Genomic DNA, 15,561 nt, shown 5'->3' with positions numbered 1-15,561 from the left:
GAACAAAAATGTGAAGTGTAGGTCCCATGTTTCATGAGCTGAATTTTTTTTTTTTTACATTTTATTTTAATCCCAGAAATGTTACACACAATAACGAAGTTTGTCTCTAAAATGTTGTGGACATTTGTCTGGGGGAGGCGGGGCTGTTTGCCATCTAAGCTCCACCCATGGCTGCACTCCTGCCCAATCATGTGAAATCCATAGGTTAGGGCCTCATTTATTTATTTCAGTTGACTGATTTACATATGAACTGTAAATCAGTGAAGTCTTTGAAATTGTTACATTTATATTTTTATTCAGGATAAATTGAAACGGTCTTTGCTAGAATAAGACTGACTCCATATTAATGACAATGATTAATGAATGAGATGTTCGACGAGCAGTTGTCCCTATACTTTTGGTCATGTAGTGTATGTTTATTGTAACATGTTACCTTTGGCTCGCAAACTAACCAGAATGTATGTCAAATGTGAATCTCAAATATAACCATGAAGTGATGCAACCGAACATGAAGTTGCAAGTCACGCCCCTCCCAGTTCAGTCAAGGACATAGTCATCACTACCGTGTACAGAAGTTCTGTCGTTGCATCATTTCAGGCGCTGAGGAGAATACTATTAATTCACCCCTTTGTGTCAACGACAAAGGTATGTTTCTCACTAAACTATGTTAATGCGTTTTAGACATTTCAATCGAATGTCTATTTATCACGGAGTGAATCTTAACTCGTCTTTTCTATGGCCGGGTAGTTCGTGCGGCTTGACAAAGCCACATGGCACATACGTTTACATTACCATGTGTGGAGCAGAGAGCGACACAATATTTGTTTATTACTAAATGTGATGGAGACTCGCTTTGTGAAACCGGTTTTGATGTCTTAACAGTAATACTACTTCTAATACACAGTTTAATACGTTGACGTCAATAGTTTTGTAAAAAGTATCATAGTGTGGTGTGTTATAGTGTCCTATCTGAATAGCGAAGGTACAAATGTCCAATAGTCCATAACCCTTCAAGTATTTCTTCCTTCTCGATTTTTTTTTACATGACCACGGCCTTATTTCTTTGACGATATACATTTTCCCTATACCCATCATGAGGTTGCTACAACCTAGCCTATGAATGAACTTTTATAACGTGGCTGCACACAGGTCTAGATATATATTTGAGGTGACAGACGGTGACATTCAATACCGCCTTGCACACTCTTGCCTGCATCTAGCTAATATAGGACGTAATCATTGGTCCAACAGTTGAAAACAGCGCCCCCGCCTAGACTGGAGGGTGGAGGGTAACACCCTGCATGTCTCTCATATGGACTGTCACTAGCAGTGACACTCATAATGACTTAAGTGCAATACAGTTGGAAAGTTATTAAATAAGATTTACTGGTGGATGGTATTTTTAGAGGTGCTTTAATGGACAGTCAAGACAGTTTAAGTTTTGGATGGGCAACTGGCGGATCAATTCCCCCCCCCCCCCAACTCAGTCGGTGTCTCAATTTACTGTTGAGAGTTATAGTATACTGTACAAGGTGTAATTTGGTTGTGAATCAGCAGTTATGTCATTCACTCAATTAGCTTGCGTCAGCTAACATTTTTTAGATTGGTTAGTCTAGCCAGCTATCTAAACTTGTCATAGTCAAATTACAGTCTGGGGGGGACCCCCATTGAATTTGTTAGTCACTCTCACTCAGATGGCACATTAACTGCAAACGTTTCTTTCCGACCCTGGCAAAATGTGTAGAATTGCAGGAAATTAACTAAAAAAAATTCTCTCCTCTGTCAAAAGGGCCACTAAAATGTTTTGCTCGCAAGTTTGCTGCATGTGTGGTTATGGATGTGGGTACTCAGACCTGCGAGCCACTGCGGCCCCTCGTGATGAGTTCAGATTTTGTGGCCCCCACCCAAAAGTGTGGTGTGTTATAGTTTCCTATCTGATTGGCAAAGGTGCACTATGTCCATTTCTATTTCAGCATATTGGACGACTGTCATTCATATTCCATTTACCCAGTTCAATGTAACGGCGATAGGTATAGCTACTACTACGTGATACTCACATTTTCCTTATACCCATCATGAGGTTGCTACAACCTAGCTTATTAATGAACGTTTATAACGTAGGTGCACACAGGTCGAGAGACGGATGCAAACGAGAATTTCTATTGGACAAATTAAAGTATGTTAATCCCCGTTTTGTTCCGTTTGCTTCCATTTAAGAAACTTTTTTTTCAACAGAATCCACGGAATGAATACACCGCTGATCGTGCGTAAACACACAGCCACGTATTTCTTCTTGCGTTTTATTCCTTCTGCGCGCTCCTCCTCTTACCTCTTCCAGTCGCTTGTGGACTTCAATGCACAACACATCAGCTGTATGTGATCAGGCAAAAAAAACGTTCCAAGCCAAACCACCACACACAGCCTGCATCTTTGTCACCATATTAGCTAAAGTAACGTCCTCGTCAACATGGCTAATTAAACTAATGCATTAGTAAACCCACTACAATCATGCAGTAACTTTACAGTGTCGGGCCCCGGTGGCAATAAGTTAGTAGAACCACAAGCTTACATGGACTTGGAAGAGTTCCAGTGTTGTGTTAGGAAGTCATAGTCAGCTAGCTAACATAGCATCCTGCTGTTTGGGCGGAGTGTTTCAGTAGGCTAAACTAGCTAGCTGCATTTGCTAGCTAAGTAAGTGAAACTGAAAGTGGGAAACAAATGACAATCTCTCTATACATTTCTCTCTTGCTTCTCCTTAATTTTCATTGTCTTTCTCTCTCTTTGAGTCAACTACTCACCACATGCACTGCAATGCTAGCTAGCTATATCTTATGCTTTCAGTACTAGATTAATTCTCTGATCCTTTGATTGGGGGGACAACATGTCAGTTCGTGCTGTAAGAGCTCTGATAGGTAGGAGGACATTCTCCGGAGGTTGTCATAATTACTGTGTAAGTCTATTGTAAGGGGTTAGAAGCAAGAGCCTCCTAGATGTTTTTATTGAAGTCAATGTACCCAGAGGAGGACAGAAGCTAGCTGTCCTCCGGCTACCTCATGGTGCTACCCTACAGAGTGCTGTTGAGGCTACTGTAGACCTTTGCAAAATAGTGTGTTTTGATCATTATTTGGTGGCGTGATTATATTTAGTATTGTTTTATCTAAAAAGGATAACTTTTTACATGTTTTACTATTTTTATGAAATTCACTGAGGATGGTTCTGCCCTTCCTCCTGAGGAGCCTCCACTGGTTGAAAGGTTGTAAAGAACAGTTACGAAAGGGGCACTAGTCTCTGGACCATCTTCTCTGCCCTTTGTGGCATGTATTTATTACACCCTCTCCCTCTTTCTTTCTCCCCAGCCCCGCTCTCTCCAGCCCCAGGATGTGTGGTATATGGGCCTTGTTTGGCAGTGATGAGTGCCTGTCGGTTCAGTGCACCAGCGCTATGAAGATTGCCCACCGGGGCCCTGACGCCTTTCGCTTTGAGAACATCAACGGCTTCACTAACTGTTGTTTCGGCTTCCATCGCCTGGCTATTGTAGACCAGCTGTATGGCATGCAGCCCATCCGCATCAAGAAGTTCCCCTACCTCTGGCTTGTCTACAACGGAGAAATCTACAACCACCATACGGTAGGTCTAGCCTGGAATCCACATTGTTTCACAAATCCCAGGCTCAATAGATTTGTAAACACCACAGTAGTTATGGCCCATAGACATATAAGGTATAGCCTGGAATCCAAACTTCTGAGCCCCAGGCTACTGTAGGAATGGAGATGGTACCAGGCCTCAAGGAACCCTAGTATCTGGCCAAGTTTTGGTGTGGAACGTATTGAGTTTCTACTTGCAGGTCACGAAGCAGGGATATAGTATGGCTTTAGGCCAGTTAACTCCTTTCTATGCCAAAGAGACTTACGTGGCTTAAGAAGTTAAGTAAACTTTTGTTAATGTGAGTTTGTGAAAACAGGGAGGGAAGAAAGTCGTAATATCTTCAAAGATCATATTGATAATGGTCATCTGTCTTTAAAAAAAATGGCATTAAATTATTATCTCACATCTTTTGTAGTATGCACAATTGTTGGATGTGATTGTGCATACATTACTTACAATCCATTGTGATTCAGTTATAAGCATGTATACTACCCTTTGTATTAATTTGGACAGTGAAGCTAAAACTTTTAATTTGGCTTTATACTCTAGCATTATGGATTTGAGATCAAATGTTTTATATGAGGTGACAGTACAGAATGTACATTTTATTTTAGGGTATTTTCATACATATCTGATTTACTGTTTAGATAATGAGTGAGAAAGTATCAGAGGCATAAATATCATACCCCCTAAAAATGCTAAACTCCCCTGTTATTTGTAATGGTGAGAGGGTAGCATGTTTTGAGGGCATGATCCTTGTGCATCTGTAACTTTCTCACTCATCATTATTCACGATTAATTTATGATTATCTGTAATCATTGTAGCATCCACAAGTCCGGGCTATGGATGGGTCACTTAAGGTCATTCAGAGACTTGTCCTGAAGCCACTCCTGCGTTGTCTTGGGTGTGTGCTTAGGGTCGTTGTCCTGTTGGAAGGTGAACCTTCACCCGAGTTTGAGTTCCAGAGCACTCTGGGGCAGGTTTTCATCAAGGATCTTCCTGTACCTTGCTCCGTTCATCTTTGCCTTGATCCTGACTAGTCTCCCAGTCCCTGCTGCTGAAAAACATCCCAACATGCTTCACCCTAGCGATGGTGCCAGATTTCCTCCAGATGTGACACTTGGCATTCAGGCCAAGGAGTTCTATCTTGGTTTCATCAGACCAGAGAATCTTGTTTCTCATGGTCTGAGAGTCTTTAGGTGCCTTTTGGTAAACTCCAAGCAGGCTGTCATGTGCCTTTTTATTGAGGAGTGGCTTCTATCTGTCCACTCTACCATAAAGACCTGATTGGTGGAGTGCTGTAGAGATGGTTGTCTTTCTGGTAGGTTGTCTTTCTAGTAGGTTATCCTATCTCCACAGAGGAACTCTGAAACTCTGTCAGAGTGACCATCGGGTTCTTGGTCACCTCCCTGACCAAGGAAGGCTCTTCTCCCCCAATTGCTCTGTTTGGCCAGGTGGCCAGCTCTAGAAAGAGTCTTGGTGGTTCCAAACTTCTTCCATTTAAGAATGATGGAGGCCACTGTGTTCTTGGGGACCTTCAATGCAGCAGAAATTGTTTGGTACCCTTCCCCAGATCTGTGCCTCAATACACAATCCTGTCTCAGAGCTCAACTGACAATTTCCTGAACCTCATGGCTTGGTTTTTGCTTTGATATGCACTGTCAACTGTGGGACCTTATATAGACAGGTGTGTGTGCCTTTTCAAATCATGTCCAATCAATTGAATTTATCACAGGTGGACTCCAATCAAGTTGTTGAAACATCTCAAGGATGATCAATGGAAACAGGATGCATCTGAGTTCAATTTTGAGTCATAGCAAAGGGTCGCTTTGTCATTATGGGGTATTGTGTGTAGATTGCTGAAGATTTTTTAAATTTGATTCATTTTAGAATAAGGCTGTAACCAACATAACAAAATGTGGAAAAAGTCAAGGGGTCTGAATACTTTCCTAAGGCACTGTAAGTATGAAAATACCCTCAAATAAAAGGGGACATTCTGTACTGTCGCCTCATATGCTGGAGTATAGAGCCCAGTGGTGTAAAGTACTTACGTAAATAAATTAAAGTACTTACAAAGTAGTTTTTTGGGGGTATCTGTACTTTACTATTTATATTTTTGACAACTTTTACTTTTACTCTGCTACATTTCTAAAGAATTTACATTGTGAATGCTTTGCAGGACAGGAAAATGGTCCAATTCACTCACTTATCAAGAGAACAACCCTGGTCATCCCTACTGCCTCTGATCTGGCAGACTCACTAAACACAAATGCTTCGTTTGTAAATGATGTCTGAGTGTTCCTCTGGCTGTCCGTAAATTTAAAAAACAGAAAATTGTGCCGTCTGGTTTGCTTAATATAAGTAATTTGAAATTATTTATACTTTTACTCTTGATTCTTAAGTTATGTATATTTTAGCAATAACATTTACTATTGATGCTTAAGTATATTTAAGACTAAATAGTTTAAACTTTTACTCAAGTAGTATTTTACCAGGTGACTTTCACTTGAGTCATTTTCTATTAAAGTATCTTTACTTTTACTCGAGTAGGATGATTGGGTACTTTTTCCACCACTGATAGAACCAAATTAAAAGTTTTTGATTCACTGTCCAAATACATATGTTGGTGAGTGTATGTCATGAGCATGTATGACCACTTGTAATGTCTTATGTCTCATAATAATCCTAATACTTTTCTCCATCTTCCTCCCTCTTTAGCTAAAGGAGCGGTTTGAGTTTACTGACTACCAGACCAAAGTAGATGGTGAGATCCTGCTTCACCTGTATGAGCGCTTCGGCATTCAGAAGATGGCGTCCCTATTGGATGGAGTGTTCGCCTTCGTCCTCCTGGACACAGCCAATAGGAAGGTTTTCCTGGGGAGGGATACGTATGGCGTGCGGCCCTTGTTCAAACTACTGACTGACGACGGCTTCCTGGCTGTGTGCTCTGAGGCAAAAGGTGAGAGGGGACTACTTACTTGATATCTCCATTGGGGTTGAGCTGTTTTGGTTGCTACACAAGTGGATTAAAGAACAATACCTATTCAGGATAGGATGAACTTTGTCACAGAGTGTAGAAAAGAAATGAACTGCTCAACTCTATTGCTATTCAATGGAAATTCACTTGGTCAAGTACAATTGTAACAAAATGCTAAGATGTTGTTTCTAGTGTGTAACAACAGTGTTACTACACAGGTATGATAACAACTTAATGTCAAGTGTTTCCATGTTTGTTCTTAAACACATGCTTTTTCTGTTTGTTCCCAGGTCTGACTGATATCACCCACTCAATGTCCTCACCTCCTAAGATCACTCCATTCCTCCCAGGACACTTTGAGGTGTTTGACCTGAAGCCCACAGGGAAGGTAGGGTCTATTCAGATGGACCGCTTCCACTGCTGCACCCAGGAGCCCAACCACGCTGCCTATGACACAGTAGAGAGGCTCCCCTCAGGTACACACCCATCCATAGTATTTCCATAATGTCAGCATCATGATTGACAGCGGCCAAGGTTACAGATTATTTAACTGTGTCGCTACCTGTCGCTAGCTATTGCTAGCTATCAGTGAAAGATGACAGATGTTGTTTGACACATAAGATGAAGAGAGGAATGGGTCACTGATTGTTCTTTTAGGATGCAGGTTTTTGGTATTGAGGGTATTGCCATGAATGAAGTCTGTTGTCCAACTGAAATCATTGTAGTCACTGACAATAGGAGTTGGATGTGTAGTATGCTAGAGTTGATTTGCTCGTCTTCAACCATTCAGTTGACTGGTCCCTGTGTGATGACAGTAAGATATCTTGCTGTCCTCTAGGTTTTGTCCCAGAGACAGTGAAGAGCAACATCCGGTCTTTGTTTGAGAACGCTGTCCGGAAACGCCTCATGGCCCACAGGAGGATCGGCTGTCTTCTCTCAGGTACAAATAATGATTATTACAGAGTATGTTTGCCTCTTTGTGTAGTGTCACACATGAAAGCTTGTGGCTTGAGTTAGTAATGCTTGAGGTCTTTTACTTGTTGTTTTCACTAATGCTTGTCTGTGCAAATACATAAATTATAATACATTCTTATTATCTTTACACCATAGGTCAAATTAAACGTGTGATAATCTAGTAAATGAGGTGTATGCCTGTTATTATATATTTCTATCAGGTGGTTTGGACTCTAGTCTGGTGGCAGCTACGCTGGTTAAACTGGCCAAAGAGGAGAAGTTGAAGTACCCCATCCAGACCTTCGCTATCGGGGCTGAAGACAGCCCAGACATTCTGGCTGCTCGCAAGGTGAGTGAGGCTCTCTCCAGCCTCCATAGAGAGACTCTGCCTTATAATATAATGGTGATGATATTGTTATGGAACGGGTTGGGTAGGTCTTAGGAGCATGATTAGACACTACCACTTCTACACTCCATCCCCAGGGGGGCAGCAGCAACCGGGTCCAGGTGCTCTGTCAAGCCTTGATGAAGCCCACAGGTACAGGCAATCAGGTTGAGCGTGAATGATTCAGAGAGAGGTGGCCATAGAGCCCCTCGGCCTGCAAGTCTTTGTGTTTTTGTTTTAGTTAACCTTTTCAGTTTTGGAGTGGTCTTTTGAAGTTTATTTTTGTAAATATATATTTTGGTCACCCTTTTCAACAACAAATAATCATCTGCTTGGGCTAGCTGACCCATAGGAGTCAGGACGGAGCTGGCCCTGGATCCCTGTAAGTTTGCTGTCTCCTGAGCGCATGTACATACAACACTGACCTCATACGCTGATTTCTCACATAGTTGCACATCTTCCATCAAGTTACAGACCAGTTAACTAGGCCTAAGACTTCTAGACTTAGCGAGCGCAACAATATTAGCAGGCTAGTTAATCAGTTTCGTTAAAAAAACAACTTCATAATCAGTAATAATCTAACTTTATTTTTGTATCACCTTTTACCCAATACATTACAGCTCCCAGGGCATTACAAAGGAGCATTTAAAATAATGAAAACGCAACATAATAGAATAATACAAATATAATACCAAAGACTCCTTTGTGAAGAAGCCTGTGAAGTCACTGCTCCCTGTAATTGTAAAATAGTATGTGTTCTCAATAAACTGAAGGCAATAAATAGATAGAACATGAATGAATCTCTTGGTGAATGCCTTGTGGTGTTCCAGGTGGCGTCCTACATCGGCAGTGAGCACCATGAGGTGAACTTCACCCCCGAGGAGGGTCTCAAAGCCGTGGAGGAGGTCATCTTTCACCTGGAGACCTATGACATCACCACCATACGCGCCTCTGTTGGTGAGAGAGCACACTGTCCCATCTTAGATTGGCCTAGACCTCCAAACACCAATCAGAAGTGGTGTCCCATTGAAGATGAATTAATAGGCTATGAGAATGACACATTTGTGAAATACCGAGACACTAGACAGCTTCTTTGTACCTTGTCAATGTGCCCAATGACCTGGACAAAGGGAGTCTGGACAAGCTGCATTCCTTTTCCTCCTGATTGGCTGGATTGAATCCCAGTGGAATCCTGGGAGATTAGTGAGTGTGGCCTGTAAAAGCCTGTCAATAGAGAGAAGCAATCAGCCAGACCTTGGCCTAATATGTTGATGAAATACGTGATTCAGTTTGTCTGGTACAATTGAACAGTCCCAAAAGTGCATACTTCAAGTTAAGACCAAAGTTCATGTGATGATCAGTTTACTTTCATTGACTTTTTTCCTGCTAAATACAGATGGTTTTATTTTCCTCTAGATGGCGCAATAACTTTTTTTATAAGAAATGTACAGTATATTTGGCAAGGCTTAAGTTATAGCCAAGAGAGCACTTCAACTCAATTCTGTTTCCAATAATCCTTTCTCATTCTGCAGGCATGTACCTAGTGTCAAAGTACATCCGTGAGAAGACTGACAGCGTGGTGATCTTCTCTGGGGAAGGCTCTGACGAGCTGACACAAGGATACATCTACTTCCACAAGGTACTGTAAGTCTGTTCCACATCAGAGATGTGTCGTTCTCTCCCCCTCACCAAATGTCATGTACCAGACAGTGTTGTGGTGACTGCAGTAGTCAATTCAGGAAGTGCAGGAATTGAAAATATTTATTAGAAATCAATGGGAAACTCCTGGTTTGACTTAATTGAAAATGGAGTTGAACCCAACCCTGGAACCAGTTGTTATGTCTGGGAATATGAGCTGAGTTGTTGTGTTTCCTGTTCCAGGCTCCCACTCCCAAGGCAGCAGCAGAGGACAGTGTTCGTCTGTTGAAGGAGCTGTACCTGTTTGACGTGCTCAGAGCAGACCGCACCACCTCTGCACACGGGTAGGGGCATCAACCTATTTTTCAATACATTCATTCATTTTTACATCCATTCCTCAAACTTGTCAGACCGCTATCTGCTCTTCTTTCTTTTCTTTCTTTCTTTCTTTCTTTCTTTCTTTCTTTCTTTCTTTCTTTCTTTCTTTCTTTCTTTTAAGAAGCTATAGGTTTAATACAGAAGATCTAGGATTCTGACTCTCCTCTTCTCTCTACAGTCTAGAGCTGAGAGTGCCTTTCCTGGACCACAGGTTCACAGCGTACTACCTCTCCCTGCCTGAGGAGATGAGGCAACCTAAGGTCAGTTTTCTCAGCCTTATCACCATATGCTCACTATCCCAATCTCCCTATCCCCTACATTTGTCTCTGATGAGATAATGGAGTATGAAATCGGAAGTAATGTACTGTTAGGTTCTAAATAACAGAGTAAAAACTGACGGACAACTACGAAAAGCTCAAACCAAGTTTATTCGCCCAATGGGTCAGACAGCTGAACAGACAAAGCCATGTTCCCACCAGCCCAAGTATATCTACCCTACGTTAGGTGAAGTATCCTCCTTCCCTCTAAACATTACATCTTTATTGCTAGGCAGGAAGCGTAGTGATGTGGGTAATAAACTGTTCCTTCTCCCTTAATGTGACCTGACCTCGGCCCCCATTCCTCACTAATCCACAGCTCTCCACCCTTATTAATGACCACATCCATGTGATTGCCTTTCTCTTACTTCGTAACATTCCAAGGCCCTAGCTCATATCCATCCTTAATTGACCCCACCATATACATTCCTCCTACAGATTACCATTACCTTCTGGTGTAGCAAGTCCTTTCCATAGGATACCTGATGTATAACAATAACGTAAACGGTCTTCAATGCCCTCTCTCTCCCTCAGTGTCATATTTCATATTTTCACATTTAGAAGTCAGAACCCATCAGTATTATTGCAAAAGTGGAAAATATGTGTATTGTGTGATTGTAAGTGTTGTGTATCCAAATCAGAGTCCTTGCAATAAAAATCTGTCTCTAAACATGTAAAGGGTTCCAGTGCTATAATTCCAAACACAGTTCAGTTTGACTGAGGGATGTGTGTGTAACCAGGATGGAGTGGAGAAGCACCTCCTCAGAGACTCATTTAAAGGTCTGAACCTGATCCCAGACGAGATCCTATGGCGGCGTAAAGAGGCCTTCAGTGACGGAATGATGTCTGTCAAGAAGTCCTGGTACAACAGCCTGCAGGACCAGATGGAGTCTGAGGTATTTTGTATTTGTTTTTATTATGGATCCCCATTACTCTTCCTGGGGTCCAGCAAAATTAAGGCAATTTATACCATTTTCAAACATTACAATACATTCACAGATTTCACAACACACTGTGTTCTCTCCGGTCTCTACTCCACCACAACCACATATCTACATTACTAAATCCATGTGTATGTATAGTGTTGTCGTGTGTGTGTATGCATGTGTCTGTGCCAATGTTTGTGTTGCTTCACAGTCCCGCTGTTCCATAAGGGTTTTTTAAATATTTATTTTATTTTAATTTTTTAATTATTTTTGTTGAATTTGTACCCTTTTTTCTCCCCAATTTCATGGTATCCAATTGTTGTAGTAGCTACTATCTTGTCTCATCGCTACAACTCCCGTACGGGCTCGGGAGAGACGAAGGTTGAAAGTCATGCGTCCTCCGATACACAACCCAACCAAGCCGCACTGCTTCTTAACACAGCGCGCATCCAACCCGGAAGCCAGCCGCACCAATGTGTCGGAGGCTACACCATGCACCTGGCAACCTTGGTTGGCGCGCACTGCGCCCGGCCCGCCACAGGAGTCGCTGGTGCGCGATGAGACAAGGACATCCCTACCGACCAAGCCCTCCCTAACCCGGACGACGCTAGGCCAATTGTGCGTCGCCCCACGGACCTCCCGGTCGCGGCCGGTTACGACAGAGCCTGGGTGCGAACCCAAGGACTCTAATGGCACAGCTGGCGCTACAGTACAGCGCCCTTAACCACTGCGCCACCCGGGAGGCCCTTTTAATCAGTTTTTTATTTATTTATTTTTTAAATCTAATTTTACTGCTTGCGTCAGTTTCTTGATGTGGCATAGAGTTACATTGTGTCATGGCTCTATGTAGTACTGTGTGCCTCCCATTGTCTGTTCTGGACTTTGGGACTGTGGCATGTTTTGTGGGGTATGCATGGGTGTCCGAGCTGTGTGCCAGTAGTTTAGACAGACAGCTTGGTGCATTCAGCTTGTCAATACCTCTCATAAATAAAAGTAGTGATGAAGTCAATCTCTCCTCCACTTTCAGCCAGGAGAGATTGACATTCATATTATTAATATTATATTTGTGTACAAGGGCCAGCTGTGCTGCTCTGTTCTGAGCCAATTGCAATTTTCCTAACACTCCTTTTTTGTGGCACCTGACCACACGACTGAACAGTAGTCCAGGTGCAACAAAACTAGGTGCCTTTAGAACCTGTCTTGTTGATAGTGGTTAAGAAGGTAGAGCATCACTTTATTATAGACAGACTTCTCCCCATCTTAGCTACTACTGTATCAATATGTTTTGACCATGACAGTTTACATTCTAGTGTTACTCCAAGCAGTTTAGTCATCTCAACTTTCTAAATTTCCATATTATTTATTGCAAGATTTAGTTGAGGTTTAGGGTTTAGTGAGTGTTTTGTTCTAAATACAATGCTTTTAGTTTTAGAAATATTTCGGGCGAACTTATTCCTTGCTACTCACTCTGAAACGAACTGCAGCACTTTAAGGGTTGCAGTCATTTCAGTCGCTGTAGTAGCTGACCTGTATAGTTTTGAGTTATCCACATATATAGAAACTCTGGCTTTACTCAGTCAGTGGCATGTCGTTAGTAAAAATGGAAAAAAGCAAGGTACACATACACACAGTCATACACACACACGTGCATACGCACACAGCAGGCTCGCATGTACACACACACACACAGGCACGCTGGCACATGACGTATGCACACCCACACACACATTCTGACTCCTTCTTTCACTCCTCCAAGGTGAACGACTTCCAGCTGGAGAAGTCTCCTAAGACGTTCCCGTTCCTCCCTCCCAGAACCAAAGAGGCGTACTTCTACCGCCAGGTGTTTGAGAAGCTTTACCCGGGCCAAGCTGAGTGGCTCAGCCACTACTGGATGCCCCGCTGGATCAATGCTACAGACCCCTCAGCCAGAACCCTCTCCATCTACAAGCCTGACAAGGACCAGTGATACAGAAACAACAGTGGCTCTTTTCCAGTGTCCTCACTAGCGTAGCACTTAGAGTGAAGCAGTCTATTGAGCAGGCATGCATTCTAAGTGGTATGCTAGTATGGATATTGGAACGTAGACTGTGTCAGCTGTCAATCACTTGTGCCATTATTACTACACCTCATCTTCACACCATTACTACACCTCCCCTTCACCACATACCTATCTGGAAACAGTCTGATGCTAAAGTTGTGATTTTTCTGGAATTTTGGGTAACGATTAGGCTTACTTTTCATGCAAATGATCACGGTTATTGTAATTTTTGTTTAAAAATGGTTTGACCTTGTAACGCTTCATAATGCATCTTTAGATAAGACATATCTAATTAGCTACGATAAACCTAATGAATAGAACACAGCATTGGTGACATCCCTGTTTCAAAAACGAATGGATTTGACCTCTTGGAACTTTTGGAAATGAAACTTCTCCCAACCGTGCCGTTCCGCTCATAAAATGATTACCAACTTTACCCATTTCATGTAAAACTGCTATTGGGTAAATTATTTCTACTTGAATCTAAAGTTGAATCCCCCTTTTCCTAAAATGAATTTATTAAGACTATTTTTTACTTCACGTTATTGACCATAATTATCGGTTACACAATTATGCGATAATTATGGCAGCTCTATGGAGGAATCAGGTTAGCCTAGTGGACACGCAGTTAACCCACCATTCCTAGGCCGTCATTGAAAATAAGAATTTGTTCTTAACTGACTTGCCTAGTTAAATAAAGGTAAAAATAAATCAAATAAAATCATCAAGCTCTAGTAATTAACCAGTGTTAATTACAGTTACAGGGTCAGTACTGATTTGGGAAACTGCTGTTTCACTAGGAATAGTTGATAATGTTGGAAGACTGGAATGATGCTGTAGGCCATCTATCTGGAATTCAGTAGCACTACTGTAATGCTTTCATCGATTATTGTACCATATGGTGATTACATAGTACATATTATTATATCTAAATTACATACATATTTTAACAGCGTCAGACATTGGCTAAACCTTAACATGATATTTAACTGTTCCTAATGAGTGCTTTTTTCTGTCATTTACATTAAGTTAGATGCGTATAACCGGTACTGCAATTGTCCTTTTGCCTCTTACCCAGACAGGGAGCAGGCTGTAATAGGTTCAATTCCGATGTCTTGATTATGTCACAGGAGACAATAGACCGGATAGCTTTTAGGTATAGATCAGTTGCGGTCAGTGCCGTTCTATTTCAGCATGTTGGATGACTGTCATTCATATTCCATTCAGCCAGTTCAATGTAACAGCGATAGGTTCAGACTACTACGTGCTTCTCATATTTTCCCTATACCCATCATGAGGCTGCTACAACCTAGCCTATGAATTAACGTTTATAACGTAGCTTAACACAGGTCCAGAGACATATATTTGCGGTGACAGACGGTGACATTCAATACCGCCTTGCACACACTGTCCTGCATCTAGCTGATATAGGACGTAATCATTGGTCCAACAGTTGAAACAGCGCCCCTGCCTAGACTGGAGGGTAACACCCTGCATGGCCTGGGTCTCTCACATGGACTGTCACAATCAGTGACACTTGCGATGTCTAACAATGACACAACTCTGTTTCTCCCCGTTTTGTTCCGTTTGCTTACTTTTTAAGAAACGCGTTTCAACAGAATCCGCGGAATGAATATACCGCTGATCACGCGTAAACACACAGCCACGTTGTATTTCTTCTCGCATCTGCGCGCTCCTCTTACCTCTTCCTGTCGCTTGTGGACTTAATTGCACAACACATCAGCTGTATGTGATCAGGCAAAAAAAACGTTCCAAGCCAAACCACCACACACAGCCCGCATCTTTGTCACCATATTAGCTAAAGTAACGTCCTAGTCAACATGGCTAATAGAACTAATGCGTTAGTAAACCCACTACAATCATGCAGTAACTTTACAGTGTATAGTCAGTAAGCAGTTACACCATCAGTCCCCGGGGGCAATAATTTAATAAAACCACAAGCTTACCTTGACTTGGAAGAGTTCCAGTGTTGTGTTAGATAGTCATAGCCAGCAAGCTAACATAGCATCCTGCTGTTTGGGCGGAGTGTTTCAGTAGGCTAAACTAGCTAGCTGCATTTACTAGCTAAAAAAAACGACAATCTCTCTCTATATACACTTCTCTCTTGCTTCTCCTGCAAATGGAAGAAATTAATTTGTTAAACTGTTCAACTATTGTCTTTCTCTTTGAGTCAACTATGCACCACATGCACTGCAGTGCTAGCTAGCTATAGCTTATGCTTTCAGTACTAGTTTAATTATCTGATCCTTTGATTGGGTGGACAACATGTCATTTTGTATTT

General features: G+C 42.0%; 1 protein-coding gene across 1 annotated transcript; it reads left to right on the top strand.

Annotated features, from left to right (window-relative positions):
* The first annotated feature begins 193 nt into the window (after window positions 1-193).
* On the top strand, window positions 194-14,919 carry asns (asparagine synthetase). Its single transcript, XM_021560181.2, has 12 exons — window positions 194-645; window positions 3,357-3,627; window positions 6,365-6,605; window positions 6,914-7,099; window positions 7,462-7,563; window positions 7,799-7,926; window positions 8,793-8,919; window positions 9,495-9,601; window positions 9,844-9,944; window positions 10,157-10,238; window positions 11,036-11,191; window positions 12,978-14,919. Exons 2-12 carry the CDS (start codon window positions 3,379-3,381, stop codon window positions 13,185-13,187), a joined length of 1,689 nt encoding a protein of 562 aa, XP_021415856.1. The 5' UTR covers window positions 194-645; window positions 3,357-3,378; the 3' UTR covers window positions 13,188-14,919.
* The last annotated feature ends 642 nt before the right edge of the window (window positions 14,920-15,561 follow it).

Source organism: Oncorhynchus mykiss, chromosome 32 (genome assembly GCF_013265735.2).
Source record: "Oncorhynchus mykiss isolate Arlee chromosome 32, USDA_OmykA_1.1, whole genome shotgun sequence".
NCBI classification, from domain to species: Eukaryota; Metazoa; Chordata; class Actinopteri; order Salmoniformes; family Salmonidae; genus Oncorhynchus; species Oncorhynchus mykiss.
The sequence above is the reverse complement of the archived record's forward strand: the minus strand, read 5'-3'. Positions and strand labels throughout refer to the sequence as shown.